Source organism: Syngnathus typhle, linkage group LG17 (assembly GCF_033458585.1).
Source record: "Syngnathus typhle isolate RoL2023-S1 ecotype Sweden linkage group LG17, RoL_Styp_1.0, whole genome shotgun sequence".
NCBI classification, from domain to species: domain Eukaryota; kingdom Metazoa; phylum Chordata; class Actinopteri; order Syngnathiformes; family Syngnathidae; genus Syngnathus; species Syngnathus typhle.
The window spans coordinates 11,061,119-11,088,732 of NC_083754.1; the positions used below are offsets into that span (position 1 = coordinate 11,061,119).

The window sequence follows — 27,614 nt, forward strand, 5'->3', positions numbered from 1 at the left end:
GGAAAATAAGAAACCTTGAGAAGGGACCACAGATGGAAGGATCCCCCTTTCAGGATCACCAGGTTGGAATGGATGCAGAGAGGGCACAAATGATACAACATGAACATCAATGAAATAAAAAGTGGATGTCCATGTCAGAGCAGAGGGCTGCCGAAGGAGCCCTCAATTGTCCTGGCAGTGTCTACGAGGTTGAGCTGCTTTGTATACTACAATACTCTTGTAATTTCCTAAATAAAGAGTTTGCAGTACCTTGTTGATTTTGCGTATGAATTGTTATAAATCAGGATATTGTTCTATATTTTTTATTAAAAAAAATAAAATAAAAATATCGATCGTGGTGCACTATATCGTGATGTATCGTGAATGAATCACAGCAGGCTTTAAGATATCTGCAAATATCGTATCGCGGTCCTTTGTATCGATATATCGTATCGTGACAAAACCTGCGATTTACACCCCTAGTAATAACTGGTAACATGCCACCACCATTTCAGCCTAACAACTGTTCTGTTATAATCGATTATGAGATAGGTGTTATTGCTGACAGCGCACCAGCGTTTCAAGACATACCCCGCCAATCTAACAACAGTGCTTCTGTAATAACTGATCAGCGCGGCGGTTCTGTTGTAGTTAATAGACCGCATTTCAATAATATTGAGGTAAGGCGACATTTGAATATACCATCACAAACAAACAGCAAGGATTTTGCTACCTTTTACCTCCAGATTGAGGAAAAAATAGATGACGTCTTGCGAGAGGTTGATGTGCGAACACAGCCAGGTGACATGATTCAAGTCGAGTTAGTGGCTGGAAATGATAGGGCTCACGTTTACCAGCAAAAGAGCGACATTAACAGTATCCGAGATAATGTATCGGCTCTGCTTGAACGTCTAGCTCAGGCATGTCAAACATACGGCCCGCGGGCCGGACCCGGCCCGTTGGATGATTTGATCCGGCCCGTCATAAATTTCTGAGTATGTCAAAAAAAGAAGCGAGTCACTAGCTCATTTCTATCAAAAGTTATGATTCTTTAAAATAAATACAACTCAAATGCTCCCTCCGGCCGCTAGAGGGCAGTAAATGTGTAAAAGAGCTCACGTCCACCATGCGGCACTGACACGAGTTAGTACCAGGAAATAAACATTCGCTGGTTAAGCAGAGGTGTAGTACTCAAGCGCTTCTTTGAGCTACGAGGCAAAATTGGACAGTTTATGGAGAAGAAAGGACGCCCAGTAAAGGAACTTTAATGCAAGGAATGGGTGCAGGATCTTGCCTTCATGGTTGATATTACGCAATACTTGAATACACTTAACACTACATTGCAGGGCCGTAACAGAGTAGTCACTCAATATTACGACAGCATAAGTGCGTTCAAGATGAAACTGTCACTGTGGGAGACGCAGCTATCCAGCGGTGGCACCACGCACTTCTCATGTCTCACAGCTGTGCGTCCGAAGGCACCGGATCGTCCCGATTTGGATAAATATAAAGACAACATAACAGATTTGCTGCGAGAGTTTGAGCGGAGGTTTCAGGTTTTCAGTGAACTTGAGAACAAGTTCGGCTTTTTTCGCTCGCCATTTACAGTGAAGCCTTCTGGTGTGCCAGCTGACATTCAGCTCGAGCTTATTGACTTGCAGTGCGATTCCGCTATGAAGGATACATTTGGGTCCGTGGGATTGGATACGTTTTATCAGTATCTTGTGCCAGGTTACCCCAAATTAACAGCCATGGCTGCAAAGGTTCTCTCCATGTTTGAGACTACTTATCTTTGTGAACAGGTGTTCTCCGTGATGAACAAAAATAAAACAAAGCAGCGCTCAAAGTTAACAAATGAACACTTGAATGGCATTGTTAAATCTGCTGCTACTCAGGATTTGACACCTGATATCGACCCACTTGTAAAAGCAAAAAATGCCAAGTTTCAGGAGCCAGCAGCAGCAAGTAGACTGCAGGAGTGCAGTGAGAGAGAGAAAAAAGTGTGATGACACGACATTTGTTTGCACGCATGAATACAGATCATTAAAAATAAGATTAATCTGGTTTCATATTAAAGACAATTAATATTGTGCAGTATATTCTCAGCTTCAGTAGGCCCAGCCTAGTAGTTTGAGCTGATGTAGTCTAATCTTATTGCCCATGCACTGCTAAAACCTTTATTTTGTAATTTTATTTATTATTATTTCAAAGCAGTATGACAATTAAGGCAAAACATTTTTTTTCATAGCTCCCACTTGAGTTTGTTTAGTGTGGTGAGTTGGTTCAGGTGTAAAACTGCATTCACTCAACTGTTAAAATAAACCAGTTGTTAACACATTCAATGCCAAACATGAAAATAATTTTTTTTCTCCATTGTTTGTGAATAAATGTGTTATGCCTAGAAAAGATCCCTTGTCATCCATGATTATAATATGTAGGGTAGGCTACAAATGTAGGCTGAATGATAAAGCATAGTACTGAAAAACAAAGCTAAATAGTTGGAGTTGACATTATTTTACTGATCCGGCCCACCTGAGAAAAGAAACTCTGGATCCGGCCCCAGAGCCAAACTAAGTTTGACATGCCTGGTCTAGCTCAATCAAATGTAGAGCTTCTGGCTGATGAGAATTTAGAGCTTATTGTCCAAATAGTCACCCAAATACGTGGCGGAATGCGTCGTCGACTGTTGAACAGTACCAACAAAGACATTCTGAAGCGGAAAAAACGACATTTGCACATACCTCGTAATAAGGACAACAATCTATGCTTTGCTCTCTCACTAACCTATCTGCTAAATGACACGCTAACATCAAAACAGGCCGTAAGGCAAGCCAGGCTTTTACATCAGAGTGTGGATTTAGATTGTCAAACACCTGTGAGTCTGGGCGATGTACATAAATTTGAAAAAGTTCTCAGACGGAAAATAACTGTAATGTACCGAAAAGAAGACAGCCGACCCATGACTTTCTTCGACACACATTACCCTAAAACAGACGAAGACACTTTGTCTTACACCTCGAGAATCATTACTACGGCGTGAAAGCTATAGAGGCATTCGTGGGGCATGCATATTTTTGCAGACACTGCTACAGAGGCCATGAAAATTGGCGACTCCATCAGTGTGAGGGGCACTGTAACACTTGTCTCGATCCTCGTTGTAAACAACGACGATTTAAACATGTTGTCTGCCCCGAATGTAACAAAACTTGTCGGAATGAGGAATGCTTTGCCAAACATAAAGAGTTTCAAGCGACGAATCGTGTGAGCAACTGCACTTCATACAAAAAGTGCTTGCAATGTGGCCTACAATATTATGTGAAAGCTGATGGTACCGCTGCTAAACATCGTTGCCCCGTTAAAAGATGCTCGGTGTGTGATGAAATTTTAAACCAAGGTGATGATGCTTTGCTGAACCCGCACCTGTGCTACATGCAGCCCATCAAGCCTCAACCACCTTGCAAAAATGTAGTCTACTATGATTTTGAAACTTATGTAGATGCAGATGGTTTACTCAAACCCTTTCTTATCTGCTGTAAATCAAATAGACTAACGAAACAGTGGTTTGGTACTGTGTTGACAAATTCCTCAAATATTTTCGATACCCCCGGTTTAAACAAACGACATTTGTTGCACATAATGCTAGAGGCTTTGATTCCTACATCTTGATAAGGAGAATGCTCGAATTAGGTATCAAACTTGACATTCTGATGCAGGGGAGCAAGGTTCTATCATTTGTCGATTTAGACACAAAATCTCGTTATATAGACTCATTGTCATTCTTAACGATGCCGCAGTACAAAGCTTTCTCACATGATTCTATTCAATACCTGCAATGGGTCATGCATAGTCAAAATATCCACATTAGACATGCATTGAACGGGGAAGAAGTTAAGATAGATAACTACACAGTAGACGGATATTCTGAAATCGGGGGCATGAAAATAGTTTTTGAGTATTTTGGTTGTTATCACTATGGCTGCCCAGAGTGCTACAACCTCTCTAATATATGTCCAACAACAAAACGCCCCTTTCAAGAGAGGTTTGACAACACCCAAAAGAAAATTCAGGAACTACAGCTTAAACAAGATGTGCACCTTGTAATTATGTGGGAGCACGAATGGTTGCAAATGAAAAAATTGAACATAGAGGTTAAGGAATTCCTGAAAAAAAACAAATTACCTACACCTTTTAAGCCGAGGCAGGCTCTTTTCGGAGGTCGAACAAACACATTTGTTTTAAGATACACGGCATTAACACGGTTTCAGACAATGACATTCTTTAAATTTATGTAATGAACATGATATTTGCCCGCCACACAGCCGATCCAGTCTTCGACATTTCTTGACAAAATCGATGACCATTGCGTCGTTATTCAGAGGGTCGGGACTATAATGCATCATCACGTCACTGTAGCTCAGCCCCCACCCTCGTTGCCAAGTCAAGTCAAGTTTATTTGTATAGCCCTAAATCACAAGCAGTCTCAAAGGGCTTCACATAGACAGAAATTGACAATTACCGTTTTTTTTCCGTGTATAGTGCGCCCCCATGTATAATACGCACCCTAAAAATGGCATGCTGATGCTGGAAAAAAGCCTGTACCCATGTATAATACGCACCCAATTTTTTTTTATGAAATTTTTTTTTTTTTTTTTTTTTTAAGTCCCAATGATCGTCACACACGCAGGGAGGCAATGGGTCCCATTTTTATAGTCTTTGGTATGGTCTTAACTAGGCTGGATGTAATTTTTTTTGTTGGCGTTGATTTCTCCGACTGCCCATAAACGCACCACCGCGCTCCGTGCGCGCACGGGAAAGAGGCGTGCGGACGTGAAAAAGGCGGCTCTGTATGGGAGAGACGTTGAAGAGGAATAAAAACACCCTTGGAAACCAAAACTTGGTGATTTCAAGTTTCATTTTGAGGGACATTTGTCACGTCTCGTCCCCAGTTTTGCTATGTGTCTAGGTTGCCATAGTTTCTGTTCGCGTCGCCCCTCTCTTCCTGTGTCACCTCAATCGATGTAACGTGTTTTGTATTTAAGTCCTGTCTGCCCCTCGCTCACCGTCGGATCATTGCATGTGTTACTGTCATGATGTCTGTTTGCTTTCTGTTCCTGTCTTTGGTAATGTCACCCTGTCTTTTTGTTCCACGACTTTGTCGGTCAGTCCTGTTGTTGGTTTTGTTTTCTAAAAAAAAAAAAAAAAAAAAAATTTAAAAAATTTTGTACCCATGTATAATGCGCACCCCAGATTTTAGGACAATAAATTCGTTAAATTTTGCGCACTATACACGGAAAAAAACGGTATTCTCAAAGCATTGTGGTGAATTCTCTTCGATGGTCAGCTGGTCTTCCAAACAAGATGGTGAAAAAGTGGCTGGCTTGGGAAAGGAAAACTTCAGTCACACATGGCTGATTGGGGAAAGATTTTATTCAACCGATGTCAGAGAGAAGTGTCTCGCGCCCTAGCCAAGATGTCGAGTCCCTTTGTCTACTCTCGTCCTAAACCTTATACTCTTGCGCTTCCCTCCACGCGGGAGCGCGCAGATGGGGCTGTTGGCTGACCTATGACCACGCTGCCTGCCTCCCTACCTCTGCATGGTGGTATCTTAGCAGTTGTTAATGGAAGCCAGATGTGTCTGGCGTCAATGAGTCTACCTTCCTGGACCAAGCCCCAAACAATCCCACACGAACCTGACCCGAACATGACCCGGTCACACTTAGGCTTACTAGTGAGATAAACATTGCATGATACCAGAATAAAAATACACTACATTCCCCCCTGACGGGGCACAACAAGTGCCCCGGCAACAACTCGACACGAAAAGACATCGGTACATCCAAAAACCTTCCCCCAACCATTTTATGGTTTTCGTCTACAATTTGGACCTATTTGTCTCATCCTAAATCATGCCCAAGGCATGCTACTTAAGGTTACATTAACTAGGAAAGCTCAACCTAATTTAATAGCAAATTCCTCCCTGACAGCAATCTGAGGCCTCTCAGGAACCACATTTGACCAAGATTGAATCCCCCAACCCCATTAACTGATTGAAACCGTCCGCACACCCCCCTTCGGTAAGATATCACCAACGCCATCAATTTGGAGAAGAAAAGTTCGCTGTGGCCCGTTAGAAGCCCCAAAAAGTTGCCGGACCGCCGTCGAAAAAACCCCGCCAATCTAATGACGAGGAAAAAGAGGGAGGCCCATTCTACACCCCCGGAGGCGCCTCTCACCTGGCGAGAGTCAGGTGAAGGGAGCTCCGGCACACACCACATTTCACAAAGCGTAGCATGAGCCCCAAACACAGCAACAAGCAGAACCATGACCCTCAAATACAAATCGCTCAACATGCAATGTTGTATCGTAAACATGCCACGGGGTAAGCAAATGAGGTCACATAATAAAGTAAATAACATGGCAAAAAACAACGAGGTAACACAGTGAGGTATATAAAAACGAATCGTCAAAGCATGCAAGAACATTAAACCCGTCGTTGCGCTGCCCCCCTTGCATGCAGAAGTGCGTGGAGATATGAAATCCAGTCCACTGAGCCGTCAGTGGGAAATAGCACTAGTATTAGACGGCACTGTCCCGGGCCGGCTGTCCGTTCAATGTCCTCCTGTTGCTTATGGCTGTGGAATCCCGTGCAAGGCCCCGGTCAGCAGCCAGGCGACCTATGACAAGCTAAAGCTACTGTCTGTATCAAGTGACGTTAACAGTGCAAACATGTGAAGTCATAATGGCAAAGGCCGCAGCCCAGGCCGGACGTCCTTCCGGCCCCGACGGCCACCGCTGACGGGGCAACACAACCCGAAAGCTCCAGTGTTTCCAGCCCCCTCAAATAATTATTTGGCGGTGATGGGGCAACGAGGAAAAAGCTGTGTCAATCGTCTCATCGAAATCTCATCAGAACGCCCGAGGGCTCCCGACACCTACCCCGCGTTTCCAGAGGCCCATGCGGTCCCTGAAACAAACAAACAAACAAACAAGCAAACACTCCAGGACTCATTCCCCTCATTTCTCGTCGTGCCGACAGCGTTGCTAGAGCCCCCCAGTCACAATGTAAATTCTACCTGTTCCTGGTAGCCTTTCCTGTCGCAGATGTCACTGTCTCAATCACACTGTCATCTTTCTGAAGTCCCGTCAGTTATGTCACTTCAACCGCTCTTTTTCCCGTCCAAATACTATTTTTCACCCCCAAATTCCTTCTTCAGTCTAAAGATGTGTAGCATTCTCAAACCGGTACCCCTCACAATACTGTAGTTTCCTAGATCTGTACCTTTATGTATCCGTGCCTTATGTTTGAGCCACCTCACTGTTCAAACCAGTCATCATTCTGAAACAACGCTCACGTAATCTTTCCAAAACGGTACAGCCACTCAAATCCTTTCCGTATTCGTTATGCAAACTACTCGTCCTAAAATGTATAATTAAACATTTGCCCTGTAATATCAGCTTTAATGCAGTCACACGTTCAGAAATTTCCCCATTCCTTGTCTCTGGCCCCGTCTTCCTACGACATTCAATAACCTTCCAAACCTTCGTTGTGTATTGTGCCACTGTCCATTCCCAAATCACTGTATGATTTGTCCTTCGCACTTTGTCATTGAAAAACCTTAAACCTTATTGTCACTAAATTGTTACCACGCTTCGCATCCATTCCAGGCTGTTGTCTCCCGTTAACTTTCTAAACAGCTTTCTTTCAAGATGCTTCTTCTGCTCCTCCCATCACTGCTAGTTGAATTCTGGCGTGTCCTGTTAAAGCTTAAAAACAAGTGAATTTGGAAAAAAACTTTGTATATCACAATTACAAATTGAAACCTACTCACCCCCTTTCTGTTTTACCACTCCCGCCTTTTGACACATTCACCCAATGTGTCATTACGTATCAAAAGGAACCTGCAAAGCGTCCCCTCTCATCACCACACTCATTGTAGCCAGGCCCGCGGAACCTCTAGCTCCAATCTGGGCCCCGGGACCGTCACCCCAAGTCTCTGAAACTTGACTGTCCACCACACACTCGGCAACACACACAAAAATCAGCGCACTCCTGTCAGTGAGCTTATAGCCCTGCTGACAGCGGACATTTGTACACACAAAAACAGACATCAAGTATCAAAACAAAAACAGTCATAAAATGAATCCTGGCGCTCGGGGATCCTGTCCTGAAGACCATGTAATCAACAAGTTCATTATAAAAACCAAAAGGGCAAGGGTTAACATATTCTTGTAAATTCAACACAAACGTTCCACGAACGCAATCGACAACCTGCAAGAACGAAAACAAGTTACGCAAACAACGCGCAATCCGCTCCTTGGCTGGTGGCCGTTGCTGCTGCTGCTGCAAAAAATCAAGTCACACAGAAAAACAAAGCAGAGCTCGCTCATGTCGCAAGCAAGCTCAAGCGTCAAACATTTGGTCACTGTCCACCTAGTCCGTCACCCCGTCGGGTGAGCTCAAAGTCGTCACACGTCAAATCGTCCAAAGTCTTGATGTTCAATACTAGTTCTGTCTTGTCTGACCATATCACTGAAACGGGCCTTCTCCATCAAACGGTTTTGTTGTTGATGGTGCCCCTGATTGATCATTGAACCATGGTTCCGGTCAGAGCTCATCACTTACCAGTTCCAGTCCCTCCGATCTGTACCACCCCTTCAGGTGAGAGGAATTTTATCCTCAATGGCAAACACATCACCCCAACTTCAGACCTCTCTGGCCAATCATACTGCCCACACACAGCCGTAGATGATCACATGCGCACTCACCCATCCACACACTCACAGACACACTCATCCGTCTCCATCACTCAGCTCTCCCCTCAAACCAAGCAAAATTAGTATGTTAGTGTGCAGGCAAATATTGACTCCTAATAGTGACTCTTCACATTCGGACATACTCGTCAACATGACCTATTGTAAAATCTCCAATTCAATTTTCCATAAACTCGCCCATCAGATTCATCGCAAATTGTCATATATGTCTATCTGAGGGACTAACCGTGGGACCCGCGTTTTGAGGGAGCCTCCATAACCTCAGATTGGTCCTACAAACTCGATCTCTATTATTTATCTTAATTAAATTCAATAAAGATGGGTCAGACTATTCTCTCTGGCTTTTTACGTCATCATTTGGCTCTCACCCTTTTTTCCCGTTGTCTTGCTCAAAACTGTTTCTCAGTCTGCTTCTCTTTATTGCCCCTCTTGGCGAGTCTCACTCCCCCCCCTTTTCTTTTCTTCTTCTTCTTCCTAAAACTTCTGCCTGTCACACCATCCAACACCTCTCCCTACTTCCTTAAGTGGTCGCCTATCACCACTCCTTTCATCCACTCACTCGCGCGGTCTGCCCCCCTTCTGCAAAGCTGCAGCTCCACACAGGGAGCGCCGAGCCTTCTCCCTCGAATGAGGAGTTTTTAATGTAATTTACGTCATTGCTGTCCAGATCTTCTATCCTCAATCTCCCTTGCTGCCAATTCCTGTTAAAATGCCAAAATACTCCCGTTCCTACTTGCTCTAATCTGATCTCTGACAATGGAGTTGTCACTTATCAAACCTTCGAATATCTATGTCCTCCTATTATCTTCGCCTCCACCTCTTAGTAGTTCTTTTGACAGAATCTCCTATTGGTAACCCTACAGCGGACTGTTTATCATATAATCCCTTACTCCGCTCTCCTGCTTCTACATTGCCATGTGGGTGCAGTTGAAATTGAGCCCTATCTCAGTCATTATCTTGTTACCTGTGGCCTTGTGCGACTCCTATGCATGAATGTGTGAAAGTCAAAAATTTAACGGATCCAACTTTCTGACTACCCAACCTCCACTATGGCGTAACAAACTTCTATCGTATTGAGTAAGTACATCGAGCGTCCTAGCTTCCTCTTGACTGAATCCACTTTAGTCTAGATGTCCCGTTCTAAAATTTATCTAACTCGATTTCTACTTCTTATGTCTGGTGAGCCAAAACATCAGATCTCGCTCTCGTTTCTCACCGTTTTAGCCTATATGTTTTATTCAAATCTGTTCAATCTCTGACCATGATGCTTCTCTCTGTAGCTCTACGCATTATTCAATTTTTTATCAAATCTCCTCAGTTCTGTCAAACCCAGTGCACAATGAAGCTCCTGTCCACTTTAACCCAAGCCCCACGAAGTTTAGCACCGCCACAGCAAGGGGTGCGATTTGGCCGTCGGACATTTCAAGTCCATATCTTTTGCCGCACCTCACCCTCTCAAGATGGTGTTCTTTTGTTGTTACTTCAGAGCCAACCCATCCATCACTCTCGAATGAGTCCATTGTTCAAATGTCCATTTTCTTCTTCAACATTGTGAGTTCCTCCACTTCTCACTGTCTTTTCTCGTCCCCGAGGATGTTGTCTTTCCTCCGGAGTGTACTTGCCCCCTCCAAGCACAACAACAGTCTTTCTTTGTCCTTGCCAAAGGTCAAAGGTGCCTCAAAGCCAGGCACCGTTTTGTAGTCGTCCACGGCTGCAGGCGGAGTCTCGGGATCGAGTTTTCAGGGATCCTGGCACTGGAGAGTGACAGACTGGGACATCAAACTTGTAAGACTATCTCCAAATGTAGCTGCTGCCATCCATTCACTAGTAACGTTTGTTTACCAAAAGTCAAATTATCCTAGTAACAACAATGTCGTCTTTATATTGTAAGTCCTGCAACTCATCCTGTTGTCGAGCTACGTTTTGTCTATAGTTCCAATTTAATGGGACAGTACATTGTGTCTTCAGTATCATTATTCAAAATTAACTCAGAGGTCTGCGTCCCACAACTAGCCCTGATCTATGTCTTGATCTCTCACGCGTTATTACCTGTGTCATGCTTGCTCAAAAATGCGACTTAGAATATGGTGCTGTGAATTTCCAATCTCCCCGATCAAAGTGGATCCCGCTTCTCAGCTGTCCTCTCTCATGCTCCTGTTAGCCTGCAATTGTTCAAATCAAAAATGTTATTGTCTTTTAACTGTCTTTCTGTTGAACCTCTAAATCTCTCGTGTTGCTAACCTATCTACTCCAGGAAATGATTTAAAGGGTGTTAAAGAAAGGACCAATAGATTACTCCCAATATCTCCTCATTATTTACGAGTTAGCCCCCCTTTCTTCTCTCACTCCCTCTTTCTATCTGTCTCTTGCCGCATTTGTGGCGTCCTGACGTAAATTAGTGAAGAATTTGGGGGCAGCGCTCCACGAAGCTTTTCCTCAGACGACCTGGGAGTTCTGTCCGTGTCTCTTTGTCCTCTGGGAGGAGACGTGCGCGTCCACCGTCTCATATTTGCTTGGTCAATCTTGTTCAAGTTAACGTAATCACTCACTTTCTCATTAGTTGTCAGATGGACTAGGGGCGCTGGCCGCCCTCAACAGGCTCCCTCTTAATTTACGGGCGAACCCCCCCCCCCCTTTTCTTCACTTTCTCCCTCCACCTATCGGTCTTGGGCCGAATGTGTGGCGTCCTGCCATAAATCACTGCTGCCACGGCCCAACTCTTTTCTTAAGACACACAGGTACATTTACATTATTATTTCAATGAGTATTGCAAGCATGTCTCTCTCTTGCCTATTTGCAAACTGTTAAACATTAGTGCCAGTGATGTTTCAGTTTCAATCATGCACGTTCGCTGTTGATCATGCACCCTTTGCTCGTCAACATTTGATCTTGCCTCGTCTTGTCTCAGTTCTCATCGACATTGACCTCTACCGGGGGGACCCAGCCTCGCCTTTGCGGGCTCCTCGGCACAGCGCCCCCGGACAAGGGGGGGGGGGTCAGCGTATCAATGTTGACGCCACGGTCTGGCCAGGCCCGCGCGTCTCGCCGGCCCCCACCTTTGCCGATATAGCACCGTTCCGCGCCTTGGAGCACCCAGGGCCCCCTCCTTTCTTGAACATTCTCTGATGCATGCCGTCTTCCTTCCCCCATGCGTGTGCACATAAACGCACACACACCGAGCGCGCACACAACTGCACATGCACACACCCATCCGCGCGCACGCACGCCCGCTCAATGCACACAGCGCGCACGCAGAGCTCACACACTCACACGCATCCGCACGCACGCGCACCCCATACACCAAGCGCGCACACAGCTCAGACGAACGACGACAACTGACAGAAACTTTACAGACATTACGCACAAACATAGAACACAGACAAAGGGATTCGAATCCATCTCTCATGTAGCTTCTCACTAACCGCTTCCATGCGGTTTGGTCATTCTGTGTCTTCTTACCTACAAACATGCCCTTTGCACTTCTTGTCTTTGTTTCCCCTAAGAGCGCTTTGCATTGTCCCTTATACTGCAGATTTTTAACTTCAGTGTGCACACAAATTACTTTTCTTACATGGTATACCAAAATTAAACCCCCTGAGGCCTCTTTTTCCACGTTTTCCAATTTCTATCGGCTGCGCACTCCTCCGCTCTGCCAATTGCGGTCTGCTGCAAGCCGTAAATTTTATCAGACTTTGACAGGAGTGTGTGCTATTACAGTGCGCCTCGCCAATCGGAATCGGACCGTGACGACTTGGGTACGACCGCAGCGCACCAGTTCGCCCCGGTAAGTTGCCCGAAGAGTATCTCTCTAAGAGGCTAACGCACCAGCTGTCAGCCGGGGGAACCTCGCAACCCGCACAAACTCCTAATCTGATCAGTGCTCAAATAACGTGGTCTGCGCGCATCATTCTTTTCGGCACCCTGGTCCCAGACCCAGCCGGTAATTTTCCCACATTCGTTCACACAGTTACGGATGCCAAGGCTGCGCACTCCTCCGCTTTGCCAATTGCGGTCTGCAGCAAGCCTCCCTTTTTCGTGCGACCTATATATAGAGACAAATGCCCCCACCGGACCTCTCAACGACCACATTGGGTGTGATCTCAACGTCCCAGCACGACCCCGGGAATTGTGCCTCCGGTGGCTTGATGGTGCCCGTCTCTTGTCGCACACAGTGTTCAATCGTACCTGTGTTTTCGCCTCAATCACACAGCTAAAATTTCCATCCTCCATCGGATCTGTCGCCAAAATAAAGTCCACGTTTTATGGGACTTTCTATTATTCTTCTCTCGTGACAGCCGATCAGCGATGTCCCAGACATCCTGTCCTGTTACACGTGCCCTCTCTCGGAGCATTTTCTTTCTCATTCATCAGTCACACCAGACATGTCACTCACACTGTTGTGCGCATTCCCCATTAAGTCTTAAGCTATTTTTTTCCCATTTTTATTTGCCTTTTTTCTTTTTTTCTATTTTTATTGAACATTTTCATTTTTCTATTGGGGCTACTCCCCCCTTTCAAAATCCACATCTCGTCGACATCCAGCTAGGGGAGACAAATCCCCCCCCCCCCCCCCTTTTTGCCAGCCACTGGCACACCAGGCCCGTTAACTGTCCCGCTTGGGAGCCACTCCATCCCCCCCCCCACACCAGGCACTAGCACATTGCGATACTGTGAGTGGAAGCTTCTCACCTCAAACTCAGCCTGCCGGCCGGACGCTCGATGCTCGCACCCAGGCGGGCGAGGGCTCCCTGAAGGACAAGAGAACTGTTCGTGACGCCAAAATTGTGGTGAATTCTCTTCGATGGTCAGCTGGTCTTCCAAACAAGATGGTGAAAAAGTGGCTGGCTTGGGGAAGGAAGAGGGAGAGAAAACAAACTCCAGCCGAATCGGCCACTACAGGTTAGTTAAAGGCCATGTCATAGAAATGTGTCTTTAAACGTGTCTTAAATATTTCTACTGGGGTAGCAGTCCTAATATCCATTGGTAGGGCATTCCAAAGCTCTGGAGCCCGAATAGTAAATGCTCTAGAGCCTGCAGACATTTTCTTGGCCCTCGGTGTCGCTAAAAGGGTAGCGTTTTGCGAACAAAGGTTACGAGACGGAACATAAAGAACAACTAGGTCGACGAGATATGAAGGCGCTAAGCCATGCAGTGATTTATAGGTTAATAGAAGAGCCTTGAAGTCACATATTAAATGGACCGGGAGCCAATGTAAGTAGTACACACAATGTTGGCCAAAAGTGTCATTCAATTCATGTTGGAGTTGTCCGTTATGGTATTCCAAACGATTAGAATACTTCTTCAGAAATCTGTATATACTTGACGGGTAATAAGGACTGTCCGGTGGCAGACCAAAACGATCAAAGAATGTGGCCGAACCATCAGATTCTAAAGTCAAAGCGAGCCAATGTTCACCCGGCATGTGGCGGGGGTGCGTGTTAACAATATAATGTCTGGGGGGCGTGTCTTCGACGTCAGCTAGCTCGTCTGACCCGTAAACACCTCCAAACAACCCCCTTTGCATCCGGGTCATAATCAAGTCCAACTCACGACCGTTCATAGCTTTAATAATAGTCCATCAACACTTCCCTCTTGGCATTAATCTCAATAAGGGAATCATAAACCGCGTAAACAATAAGTGTGGCTGTATGTGGGAGAGGCGTACGAAATCGCAAATCTAATCTTAAAACCCAATTATTCACGGGCGATAAAGCACCGGAATCATCTGCTTGACTGGAATTGAAGACAAAAAGTTAATAGCCTTGACTAAAATCTTGTTGATCGATACAGAGAGCTAAATCTTTTAAAAAACGCCCTGTTAGGGTGGTGCTCACTCTAACTTATTTTGCAAGAACCACACAGGAGACAAGCAAGTCATTTTAAACACCTGCAAGTGAAGAGTGCATTCATAGCTGTGCTTACAGCGATGGTCGAATGGAGGTCTGACTCCGGTCTCATCAGGTTGCATATTTATTGAGAGAAACAGAGTGGGGTTGAAAGTGGGGGTGTGGGAACACAGGATGGGGTGAAGCCGCTTCCCTGCTGATCAAAGCATAGCAGGGGGCCTTTTACGACGTTCTGTAAACAAAGCAACTTTGATTGCTTCCTCTGCAGCTAGTCAATCAGCTGAAAAGATCTTAGCACTTTGGTCTACTACTTTTGTTAAGACGGGACAAGCTAGGTAAATTATTACAGGTTACATTCCAACATAATCATACGATAAAGATATTCTGTAAACCCTAACATATCCCTCCTGTTTTATCATATGATTATGTCAATCCCGATGAATCAAACATAAGTAAGAAAATACAATGACAGCAATAACTTCCAGTGAAGATGAGTTTTTTTTCCCTTACTTTATTTGGATGTATGCTTTCGCCGATTCTTCAAGATGATATATTTAGTCAGAATGTTTGCTGTTTGATGTGATCTCATGAGATAAACATCTTTCATTAATCTGACCTGCAGGCGCTGAAGTGATGGAGACTGTTATTCATAATAACCAGTGTCGTATTTTATGAGAATCACTGATAGCAGTTTTTTAGTTATTTTTTTTTTATTTTTTTTAATGCTGTTAATTAAAAAACAGACATTTGTTTTCAAAAAACTCGTTTGGAATATCCATGCTTTACTACCTACTAAAGGCCAAAATATTTTATGCAATGGCCTTTACATGTCGCTTTTATTACTTCACACAAACACTACGTCCATCTGCTCCTGGTTCGGCCCTCCGGTCCAAATTTAGAACCCAGTTCGGCCCGCGAGTCAAAAAGTTTGCCCACCCCTGGTCTACACTGTAGACTAGGGGTGTAAATCGCGGGTTTTGTCACGATACGATATAATATCGATACAAAGAACTACGATACGATATTTGCCGATATCTTAAAGCCTGCTGCGATTCATTCACGATATATTGCGATATAGTGCTCTACGATCGATTTTTTTTTTTAATAAAAAATATAATAATAATAATAATAATAAATTATATTTATAACGCACTTTACATTTGGGGGAATCTCAAAGTGCTACATGGCAGATAAAAAACAAGAAAACAAAACAAGGACAAGTTTAGAACAACTGGACGACAACCAAGATATGAGAAAAATTACGGAAATGCTAAGGTAAAGAGGTGAATTTTAAGTCCAGTTTTGAAAGTGTCAGTGGATTGGGGTGCTCTTAGGTGGTCGGGGAGGGAGTTCCACAGTGTAGGGGCTGTATAGCAGAAGGCTCGGTCGCCCATGGTGCGCAGCTTGGTTTTAGGAACGTGGAGAAGGTGAGAATTGGATGAGCGGAGGCTTCGGGTGGCAGGTTTTGGGGCAAGGAGTTCTTTGAGGTATGGGGGAGCATGTCCAAGGATACAATGGTGAGTGAGGAGGGCGATCTTATAATCAATTCGGAATTTGATGGGGAGCCAGTGCAGAGAACGGAGGATGGGTGTGATGTGATTGCTTTTCCGCACCCCCATCAGGATCCTAGCAGCGCTGTTTTGAATGTACTGAAGCCTCTGGAGGCTCTTGCTAGGGATCCCGATGAGGAGTGCGTTACAATAGTCTATCCTTGAGGAGACAAAGGCGTGGACAAGTTTCTCAGCATCCGTCAGGGTAAGTGTGGGGCGGAGTTTGGAGATATTTCTGAGGTGGAAGAAGGAGGTTTTGCAGATGTGTTTTATGTGTGACTCAAGGTTGAGTTGAGGGTCCAGTTTCACACCCAGGTTGGTGACAGTGGCTGAGAGGGGAATAGTGAGGCCGGCGAATAAGATGCTTGTTATTGGGCAGGTATGGATCTGATGGGGAGTGTCAATTAACATGGCTTGGGTTTTGTCCCTGTTAACTTGCAGGAAGCTGAGATTCATCCACGCCCTTATCTCCTCCAGACACAGGGAGAGGATGGATGAGGGAGATGGAGAAGGCTGGGTTATGGAGGGCGGGGGGTCAAGTTTGAGGTATAGCTGGGTGTCGTCCGCATAACAATGAAATGAGATGCCGAACTTCCTGATTATATTGCCGAGGGGTAGTATGTAGAGAGTGAAGAGGGTAGGACCGAGTACAGATCCCTGGGGGACACCGGAGGTGACAGTGTGAGTGTCGGATTTTTTCCCCCCCAGGGAAACGTACTCGGTCCGGTTTGAGAGGTAGGACTGAAGCCAGGTTAGAGCAGTGCCAGAGAATCCAGTGGAGTGAAGCTGGTTAAGGAGGATATTGTGGTGGACAGTGTCAAATGCAGCGGACAGATCCAGCAGGATGAGAAGTGACGGGGAGCCTGCATCGGCAGCCATGAGAAGGTCGTTGGTGACCCTAACAAGTGCTGTTTCAGTGCTGTGGCCAGAGCGGAACCCGGATTGAAATTTCTCAGCGATGTTATTGCGGGTAAGATGAGTGTGAAGTTGGGCAGCTACCACTTTTTCCAGAACCTTGGAGAGGAACGGGAGTTTAGATATTGGTCTGTAGTTGGCAAGGTTGTCCGGGTCAAGTGAGGGTTTTTTGAGCAGGGGGTTAATAATGGCAGTCTTCAGTGCAGGGGGTACAGAGCCAGACTGGAGTGAGAGGTTGATGACATTGGTTATTAGGGGACTAATGGCTGAGGTTTGTTGTTTAATGAGGGCTGTGGGGAAAGGGTCCAGGGCACATGTGGAGGGTTTCATCTTTTTGATGATGTCCTCTACCTCCGACTGCAAGATAGGAGAGAAGCAGCGGAGAGGCTGGACTGTCCCGGGTGGAAGGAAGGGGGGAGGAGGTGAAGTGGTGGGGCTAGAAGAGGAGAGGAGCTGGGTGCGGATGTTGTTAACCTTAGCGGTAAAAAAGGTCATAAAGTTATTGGACACTACCTCTGAGGATTCTGTTGGAGTGGTGTGAGGTGGTTTGAGAAAGTGGTTGATGGTTGAAAAGAGTTGTTTTGAGTTTCCAGGGGTATTGTTTATGATATTGGAATAGAACTGGGCACGTGCAGTCCCAAGGGCTTTTGAGTAGGCCTTCTGGTGTTCTTTGTAGGCCTGTTTGTGCACGGTCAGTCCTGAGGCTTTAAGACGACGCTCCAGGATGCGCCCAGTTGACTTCAACAGACGCAGCTCACTGGTGTACCAGGGGGCTGAGTGTGAAAAAGTGACTGTTTTGGTTTTTTGGGGGGCATGGATACTTAGAAGTTTGGCCAAAGAGTTATTGTAATAGTCCACTGCCTTGCTGACTGATGTAAAGGTTGCAGAGGAGGAGGAGAGAAACTGGAGGTCCTGTGAACAATAACCTGATTTATAACAATTCATACGCAAAATCAACAACGTACTGCAAACTCTTTATTTAGGAAATTAGATATAGAGTATTGTAGTATACAAAGTGCTTATTTTAACACTAAACTTTGATGTCGTGTTTTTTCTTTAAATGTGCGGCGAGATTTGTGCTCCCTGAATATTTGATCACCGCATGGCAGGATTTACAAACTGCACGTGTCTTGTCCGTTGAGCCATCTTTTCTTTGGAATCCAAAGTGCTTCCAAACGAATGACTTGAAGCCTAAAGGGGAGCAAATTTCCTCGTCTTTTTGGACACTAGCCATAGCACCAGCCCAGGAGCCGCGTACTAGTTGTCGACTCCCCTTACACGCGCAGTGCGCTCCCGGAAAGAGGAAGCAAGCAACAATGAACTGGATTTCAAAATAAAGTCGCGTCTAATGTCCGAGGTCAAACACGGCGATATAAATCGATGTTTACTAGGGGTGTAACGATACATCGATACACATCGATTAATCGATATAATGCTCTACGATTTATCGGCATCGATGCTAAATGTAAACATCGATTTATATCGCCGTGTTTGACCTCGGACATTAGACGCGACTTTATTTTGAAATCCAGTTCATTGTTGCTCGCTTCCTCTTTCCGGGAGCAGTGTGCGCGACGTTGTTGTGTTGTGAGCAGAGCAGGCAACACTGTTACAATGTTTCTGTAAAGCTGCGGCATGGCCTATTGCTACGGCTGGTGAGACTGTTACTTTTTTCACAAACAGTGATGCTCCTAGTATCTTCAGATACGAATTGCTGTCCGGAGCGCTCATGAGACAAAAATCATCAGGAGCTCTAACTTCAGGCGCAGATCCACATTATTCAATAGATGGCGTTCAGAAAAGAAAATATCTCCATGAAACGGAGCCGTTAGTTGGAATTCACGTGACACTGCTATCAACTGCGCGCGTCTGAGTAAACCCTCATTGACCCCCGCCCCTTCGAATGCTATGGAGTCATACGTCCTCTGGTATCCTTGGCGAACATCCCTGCTGTGAATTGTGATTCCAAAGAATCGTTTGAAAAGTTTAACAATAACTCAATTATGGACAGATAGGCGTGCGTGGTGCTAGATTGTGAGATTAGCCACCCGCCCAGCAAAACATTTATTGCCTAAATATGTATTGTGTTTATTGGAAAAGTTATAATCCCCACAGGCTCGTTTGGCGGTAGATTACCTCCATAGCTACGTGTTACTTTTAAACGCAGGTGTAGTAATGTGTCGGATAAATCTAAATATTTTGAGCCGTCCCCGGGTATAAAACATTCAATTGGACCCTCATCCAAAATAGCGGATAAAGGGAGAAATTCCACATAAGAACTGTCTTCGATGGAGAGTTGTGTGAAAAGGGGCGAAAACAGATGCAAGCTCGATAACAGGCATTCTTGTGATTTAAAATGTAGAAGGGCCATTTCAAGACAATATATCTGTCTTCCATCTGATCTGAGGCTGGCAGAGCGTCTTTTCCTTTTAACGCCCTTTTTTCTCCGGCCACCAGGCTGCAGGCCTCTGCGTGATAAAACTACAACCCCCAAACCTTCTTGAGTTGTTTCCAGTTTCCGCTTAATCCTCTCAATGACTGGCCTTGCTACATCCGTTGCTATGTTTTTAGCAGCGGCTTGAAGGTGTGGCTTTGTCAAGTTAAGCCGTTTTTGAACATTGGCGCCACGAAGCGGAAGAGTTTTGCGAAAATAGAGCCCAGACCGCGCCCATATTGAACGGGGCTTCCTTGGAACCCCGGAAATGACCCCCCTACTTGTGTTTTGTAATAATTGACTAAACGATACAGGTCGGGATGCGTGGTTAACGTCACCATTATTTTTATTATTTCGATCTAAAATGCAGAATGAGAATAACTTCCCCGTATTTAAAATCCACAGGGGTGTTTTGATCTGTCCGTAGACTGATCGTAATGGTCTCGATGGTCTTCCTGAGACAGCTCAAGAAGTTCAACCTGCCGCGAGAGCTTCTGAAGACCTTCTACACTGCCATCATCCAGTCTGTCCTCTGCACCTCCATCACTGTCTGGTTTGGATCGGCCTCCAAACAAGACAAGCACAGACTACAACGGACAATCAGAACTGCAGAAAAGATCATTGGAATCAACCTCCCAACTATCCAAGACTTGTACCTGTCCAGGACCAGGAATCGGGCAAGGAACATCTCTACAGACCCTTCTCACCCGGGCTGCAGTCTGTTTGAACTACTCCCCTCCGGACGGCGTTATAGAGCTCGGTACGCCAAAACCAGCAGACACAGAGACAGCTTCTTCCCCCAGGCTGTTGCTCTGATGAACTCACACCACTCATAGAGTCTCAGAGACATTACTGTGCAATAACATCCTGCTCCTCACACCTTCTTGAATTTGTCTACACTGTTTTTGCATTATTCACATGTCCTGAATGTTGTTAGTCACCTAAATGTTGAACAGAGGGTGTGTTTCTACCGAAGTCAAATTCCTTGTTTGGCACGCTCAAACATGGCGAATAAAAAACTCTTGAATCTTGAATCTTGAATCTTGATATGGCTTCTGCTCACCTTTAAATAGTACACAGGGTTAAAACGCCTCCTCGAACTTTCAGCATATGTCGAACTTCTGAATCATCTTGGAACACGTCCCCTCTGTCAGCAGAAAGCTTCGGCTGTTTGAGATAGAAACTCAGTTTTTTCTCAGGGATGTCAAGAATTGAGTTGATGTATGAAATTTTGCATAATCCGACCTCCTATGAACCTTTTAAATCGATATGCTGCGCTAATTCCACTTTAAATTCTGAAAGGGTATTTTCACTGAAAATGTGCATACTAGCATTTGACGCTAATGTTACGTAGAATTCTCTCTGGTCTTCACCCATCTTGTAATTTTCACAGAATGACCGTTCTACCAAACTTTAAATGTTTTTACCACTCTTTGCGGATACCCAGTTGTCGAATCTGGCCGGCCAGCCGACCCAGCGCACGAGAAACTCGCGTCTGCCTGACACGGTGGGTGATTTAAGAATTTTCTGTATGCGGAATTTTTTTCTTTTTTCTTTTTGTAATTCCACTTGGTAAAAGCTGCCTTGTACGTATAGGCACACCGTCCAAGTCCAATATTTTGTAGACTGGTGGAACACGATGGAGACATTGTGTTATTCTGAATACTTCGTCCGTATAGCTTTGCAAAAACCCCTTCTCAAAACTTCCTCTTAGTTTGGAAATCCGCACAATTTCACCTGGAGCGAAACGGAACTTGTTCCCCCAGTGCAGGGGTGGGCAAACTTTTTGACTTGCGGGCCGAATTGGGTTCTAAATTTTGACCGGGGGCCGAACCAGGAGCAGATGGATGTAGTGTTTGTGTGAAGTAATATAAATGACATGTAAAGGTCATTGCATAAAAGGTTTTCACTTTTAGTAGATACTAAAGCATGGATATTTAAAAAAAAAGCTTTTTGAAAACAAATGCATTTATTAACAGCATTAAAAAAATATTTCACCAAAAAACTACTATCAGTGATTCTTATTAAATACGACACTGTTATGATGAATAACATTTTCCATCACTTCAGCGCCTGCAGGTCAGATTTATGAAATATGTTTATCTAATGAGGCGAAATCACATCCAACGGCAAACATTCTGACAAAATTCATCATCTTGAAGAATCAGTGAAAGAATACATCTAAATAAAGTAATAAAGACAAAATCAATAGTATTGTTGGTTTCCCTTTTTTGCTAGTGCATCATAGTTTGGAGTAAAATTTGTTGTGGTAATTCTTAGGATAGAGCCGAGGTGTCGGTCCGTTAACCTAGATCTGTGACGGGCTTTGTTGACGTTCATGTGGCTGAACGTCTTCTCACACAAGTAGGTCGAGCCAAATTGTCCACTCTTTTTTAACATTCGCCACTCAGTGTTGTCAAACGTGCACTTTCCAATAAAGTGCCTCCGGCTCCCCGGTAACGGGTTCGATAAGCCGGGGCGAAGGGACTCGTCCGCAGCTGACCACCCGAGTCAAATTAATCCTCTTGGGATCAACCCAACTTCTAAACGACGTCAATCCCGCTTAAATCATCCGACGCGCAAGCCGAGTAACTCAATTCGAGGCAAGTCGCCGGTATGACCACGCCGTAATGATGGCTCCCTTCAGGTGTTTGATGCTGGTATTTCGTTACGGATGTTTTTAGATGCCTTTGTTAAGACCTCAGGGATTCGTTAGTCTATAGCGCCCCGTAGCGCTGCTCTCGCCGAAGTAACTTTTAATATGGCCCTGCTCTGGCTGGGTTGGGGAAGTAACGAGATTACTTCCCTTTTTTCAGTGGAAAGTCCGATTGACTAAAGTATGACAATGATAGGGTTGAAGAGAGAACTTTAATACATTAATCACTAATTCCAATGTTATATATATAAACACTTAACCGTTCAGGCGTAATTACTTATGAAGACAAATTAACCCCTCAAAATCATCCAAAGTGGCTTTTGATGCGGCCCGAGTAAATTAAATACTTTTGCTCAGGCCCCGTTCCGCTTTTGCTGGAGGAGCGAGCCTACTTCCCTTTTTTTCCGGGAGCAAGCCAAAATAGCAGAAGTAGGACTATGACAGCGCTTAAGAATAAGTTTAACACATTATTCACTAACTCTAACGGTACATATATAAACACTGAGCCGCAAAAGCGCTTCCTCGTACTCAATTGTTTCCGACAACCTGATATTTCACTTAATACGGGTTCAAGTGATTTAATCGAATTATTATTATTATCCGGTAATAAATTCTGAGGGCAATTTAGTCCCTCAGAACCATTCAAAGTAGTTTTGACCTGGCCGGAGTAAATCAAACACTTTGGCTCAGGTTTTGACGCGGCCGGAGTAAATCAAATACTTTGGCTCAGGCCCCGTTCCGCTTTTGATGGAGGAGCGGGCCTACTTCCCTTTTTTCCGGGAGCACGTCAAATTAGCAGAAGAAAGACTATTACAGTGTTTAAGAATAAGACTAATACTTTATTAATTACTTCTAATGACATATATATAAACACTTAACCGTAAAAGCGCCTCCTCGCACTCAATTGTTTCCGACAAAATGATATTCTATTTAATACGGGTTCAAGATGATTTAATCGAATGGTTATTATCCTGTAATTAATTCTGAAGGCAAATTAATCCCTCAAAATTGTTCAAAGTAGTTTTTGACGCGGCCCGAGTAAATTAAATACTTTTGATCGGCCCCGTTCCGCTTTTGCGAAAGCCGCAAGCCCACTTCTCTTTTTTCGGAAATCAAATTATCAGAAGTATGGCAAAGACAGAGTTTGGAAATAAATCTAATTCTTTAGTCTCTAATTCTTAAAATCTCCCGTTAATAAATCGACTCATCAACCCATCCACAAACAATCGACTGCATAAATTATACAAATTAGCGCACAACGAATTAAATGAGTATATACAACTCTTTTATTGAAGAAACATGAAATAAAATTACAAATCACAATCCTCCAAAAACTGAACAATTCCACTCACTGATGCCCTTGCAAATACAATCATTCAATCCTGGAGTAATTTTGATTGCATTAATTAAATCAGAAAAGAGGAAAATGAGGGTACCAATTGGGGGTTATTTTTTGGTGGAAATAAAGTCGAGTGATCAATTCGATTTTATCTCTAAAAATCTAATTTAGAAACTAGTTTTGGCCATGAGGGGATCCCACTACCCCGATAATTTGGCTCCCTTCCCGCACGGAAATACAGAAGGAGTCGGTCCTCTCACCTAGTTTCTCAAGCAAAGTTGTCCAGTCCAATTCTTTTGAGTAAATCCAAGTTAATCCGTGCCAGCAATCTTGCGTCTTACACAAAAATCTCGAAGGCTTTGGAAAAAGTCTTGAAACTCCTACCGGCTTCTGTTCACTATGACCGCGGTCCAGGAGAGAGCCCTGTCGATGGCCAGGGTGGCCTTTTTATAGACTTCTCTGGCCCTTCCCTTTTCCGCTGGCCTCTATACTGTCCAGTTTCCCACGCCTACGGCTTCTATACTGTCCAGTTTCCCACGCCTACGGCTTCTATACTGTCCAGCTTCCCACGCTTATCCCCTGCGGTTTTTCCGGGCAGCTTGTTTCCGGCTCACTCTTTCCACCGAAATACTGTGGAAACCCCCTTGGCAGGCACCCTACTTCCTCTTTTCTTTACTTCTCCTTTTTTAAAACCAATACTTTAAAGTCAGACTTTGGTCAACCATTAAATCAAAATAAATCAAAGCCTTTGAATTGATTTCTTTCTTTTCTCTTTTTAACACACCCCTATTCTCATAAGGGTGGGCAGCTTAGTCCAGTTCTGTGATAATATTGCTTTAAGCCGTTACAGAATATATTTCAGCCAAGCAATTGAAATAAAATATAAAAAATAAAATGAAATAATAAAACCAAGAACTCATTTGTTTGACCCTTTTTAACACACCCCTATTCTCATAAGGGTGGGCAGCTTAGTCCAATTCTGTGATAATATTGCTTTAAGCGGTTACAGAATATATTTCAGCCAAGCTAGTAAAATAAAATACAATTAAAAGAATAATAAAAACCACCTTTGTGCTCTCGTGTGTGTTCCATCGATCAGACCACGCTCAATTTTGGTTTCTGGCAACGATTTGGCACCATCTTTTGGAAAATTTTGGAATTCCAGTTTGGCCAATTCACTCCCTAATACCTAACTCCGATTTTGCCCCATCTGCTGTTTAAAATTTGGAATGTCCGCCCTGCCAATTTATTCCTGGGAGCAATCCATACTCATTTTTTTCTTGCACCATTTGTTTCCCAATTCCCATGTTACATGACACGGCCCCCTTGGATTGAGAGACAGGTAATAAATTTCCCCGTCCACAACCCACCCCGGGCCTTAATCAGCCATTTCCTCGTCGGAGATATTCACAACCTCAACGGACGTAGATGTAGGGCTAGCGGCTGTAGCAGCCCCTTGTTTGGAGAACTCCTCAAGGGCGTCCATCACCCGGGTCAAGCGGTCACAAGGGCCGTCATCCGCGTCCCTCTGAGCCTCCAACGCGAGGAGTCTCAGCAAGGGAGGTGTTGAAATCCCTGCGGCTGTGCTCTCCGTGTCTGCTTCCTCCTCTTCATCGTCAGCCTCATCTCCGCGCTCCTCGCCAATCTCGACGTCGTCCTCGGACTCAGACGGAGCTGTATCCACATCTACGGGGATTGCTCTCCGTCGAGGATCAGTAGGTGGCGACAGCGGGGGGATTCCGATGTTGGGGCCAGGATCTTGACGATCTGCGCATTCATCGCACGGCGCTCCGTACTCCACAAAGGTCCCATCCAGGGACCAATGCCCAAAGCAGCGGTGCCGTCGCGCAGGCCGGACAAGCCCCACCGGAGCTCCGCTGGGCTGCTCCACGTCCTGACGCGGGCCGCCCCCTGTATTCGGACTGATGTAAAAGTCACTAGGCAGCGGCAGATGAACCGGACTCACGGTCAAGCAGCGGCCACACTCCGAATGCGATGTGACACATCGAATGCCGTTCTGCTGACGCCATGTCATGCGGGTTAGGGGCCAAATGGTGCCGTGAATTTCTCCAGTCTCCTCTAGGAGAATTGTACATGCAGATAGGGGCCCTCTAGATGTGCAGAGCAGGGTTGCAGTGGATGTTAACTGCGCGTACCCCTCCCATCTAAGATGATCCAAGCTATATCGCGCCCCCTCTTTCACATAAACACCGTCTGGGACTATCCACGCCACGTTATAACAAGCAGGATAGCAGCATTCCCCCAAATATGTTTTCCCGACCACCCAGGCCAATTTCATATGATCCTCTCCGCATAGGATACATTCTGGCGCATCTGCAATTTGGCGCACGACCTGTAACACACACGTGAGCACAAAGTTTACAACATCTTATCATGCATTTCTTTAAATCACCAACCCTCTGCCTGCCCCACGGCGCGTAAGGGGGGGGCTTCTGAGGCCCCCTGACCTAGCCGTCGGGGACGGGGGAGGAAAAAAAACTGCATATGTACAAAACCATGTCATCATTACAACCTGGTCTACTACGTTACTCCACAGCAGCACGGATAGCACGCCCCAAATAACACACCACATCACTAGTTTGGCTGTGCGCCACTTCCATGTCACCGAGGAGCGAACATTCGGGTCCAGCTGGGACACTGTCCCGATCACATGCACGGCCAATCCCATCACTAACATTGCTTCTAAAATGACAACCGCAAAAATCAGATAGTAATAGAAAATTGATCCTATTTCTAACGCCGCCCACAGACAGAGAAGAAAAATTTCTGCAATGCCTCTGCACGTCCCCGGGTCTAGGTATATCCGGCCGTGCATGTAAACCACAAATAATTCGAGTCCCAGTGTGTGTATTTCATACAAAAATCTTAAAAGCAAAACTTTGAGAATTGACATGGCCAATATTACTGGCCTGGTCATCTGACTGGTCCCCCAAAATCCAGAACCACAAAAAAAAATCCATATACTAAACAAAATCCAATATTCTATCTCGTTACTTACTTTTAGGGCTCCGGGCCGTCCAGCTGGGTTAAGAAAAATACTTGCATTACTTGCCATCTCTTTTTCTAATTCCTCTTTTCAAAGTTCCTCTTTATTTTTCTCTTGGTATTTCTCTCTCCTCACTCTAATCTCTGAGCTTGTACCCGCCCGAGGTCCTGTTTTTAAGAAGACATCTTGACCCCCCCCCTCCAGGGCGGGTCATAATCTGCTTTGATGTTGCCCACATAATTTGAGGAAGTTGAATCCTTCTTATTCTATCACCTTTTAAGGCAATGCCGCGCACCATCACCACGGCGACTATGACACTGGCCATCACGATTCCTCCCCCCAAATATTTCAACACCATTGCTAAAGTGCCAGCAATCACATCGCCAAAGACACCTATCGCGGCGTTTTTAGCCGCTTGAAGTGCCGATCCGACCTTTTCATACCAAGTGCAGTCATGAATGTTTTTCCCATGGCCACACTTGATCCAATTTTCAGTAGGGGAAAAACAGGTGGCATTATTATAGATCTTATTTGGGCCAATCCAATCGTACCCAAAAAACTGCCACCCTTGACAAAGGCTTTTTCGAAACGCCCGGCCTTCTGCAATTTGCAACAGTGCCGGCAGTCGATATGGGATATACACGGGTGTACTTAAATTAAGCAATCCCTCATTTTGTAACCAGGTTTCACACGGATGTCGGTCGCTAGAGGGCTGACGCTTCCACTTTTTCTGCTTAGAGAAATACCTCCAAGCTGCTCCCTCAACAGCTCGGTAATTTTCATCTCGATATTTGTCTGCACAGTATTCTTTCCAATTTGGCAATGTAATACATTGTTCACGAGCCAAGGCTACCAGACACTTTGTTCTATCTGTATTACATGTCATTGACCAGGGCCCAGGGTTTACATAGAGGAATGGAGAGTACATGCCTGTGGGCCAAATATCTGTTTCTTTTGAATATACTGTTGCCATAAATTGATATTGGACCCAATAATTTGTAGTTACATTTAAACATGGCAGAACAAATCTCTTCATTTCCCAGCCGTTGAAGCCCCACCAAGTCTTGGCGGGGTTTCGAATGTTTATCTCAGACCACGTCTGTAGAATCCCCTTCA

General features: G+C 44.9%; 1 protein-coding gene and 1 long non-coding RNA gene across 2 annotated transcripts in view; both read right to left on the reverse strand.

The window, feature by feature from the left end:
• The window catches only part of LOC133170255 (uncharacterized), a 107,231-nt gene that overhangs the window by 23,162 nt on the left and 56,455 nt on the right, over positions 1-27,614 (reverse strand). The gene's annotated exons all lie outside the window — the stretch shown is intronic.
• LOC133170996 (uncharacterized) lies at positions 23,416-27,310 on the reverse strand. The gene is made up of 2 exons (XM_061304249.1): positions 26,511-27,310; positions 23,416-25,844 (listed from the first exon to the last, which is right to left on the reverse strand). Exons 1-2 carry the CDS (start codon positions 26,565-26,567, stop codon positions 24,870-24,872), a joined length of 1,032 nt encoding a protein of 343 aa, XP_061160233.1. The 5' UTR covers positions 26,568-27,310; the 3' UTR covers positions 23,416-24,869.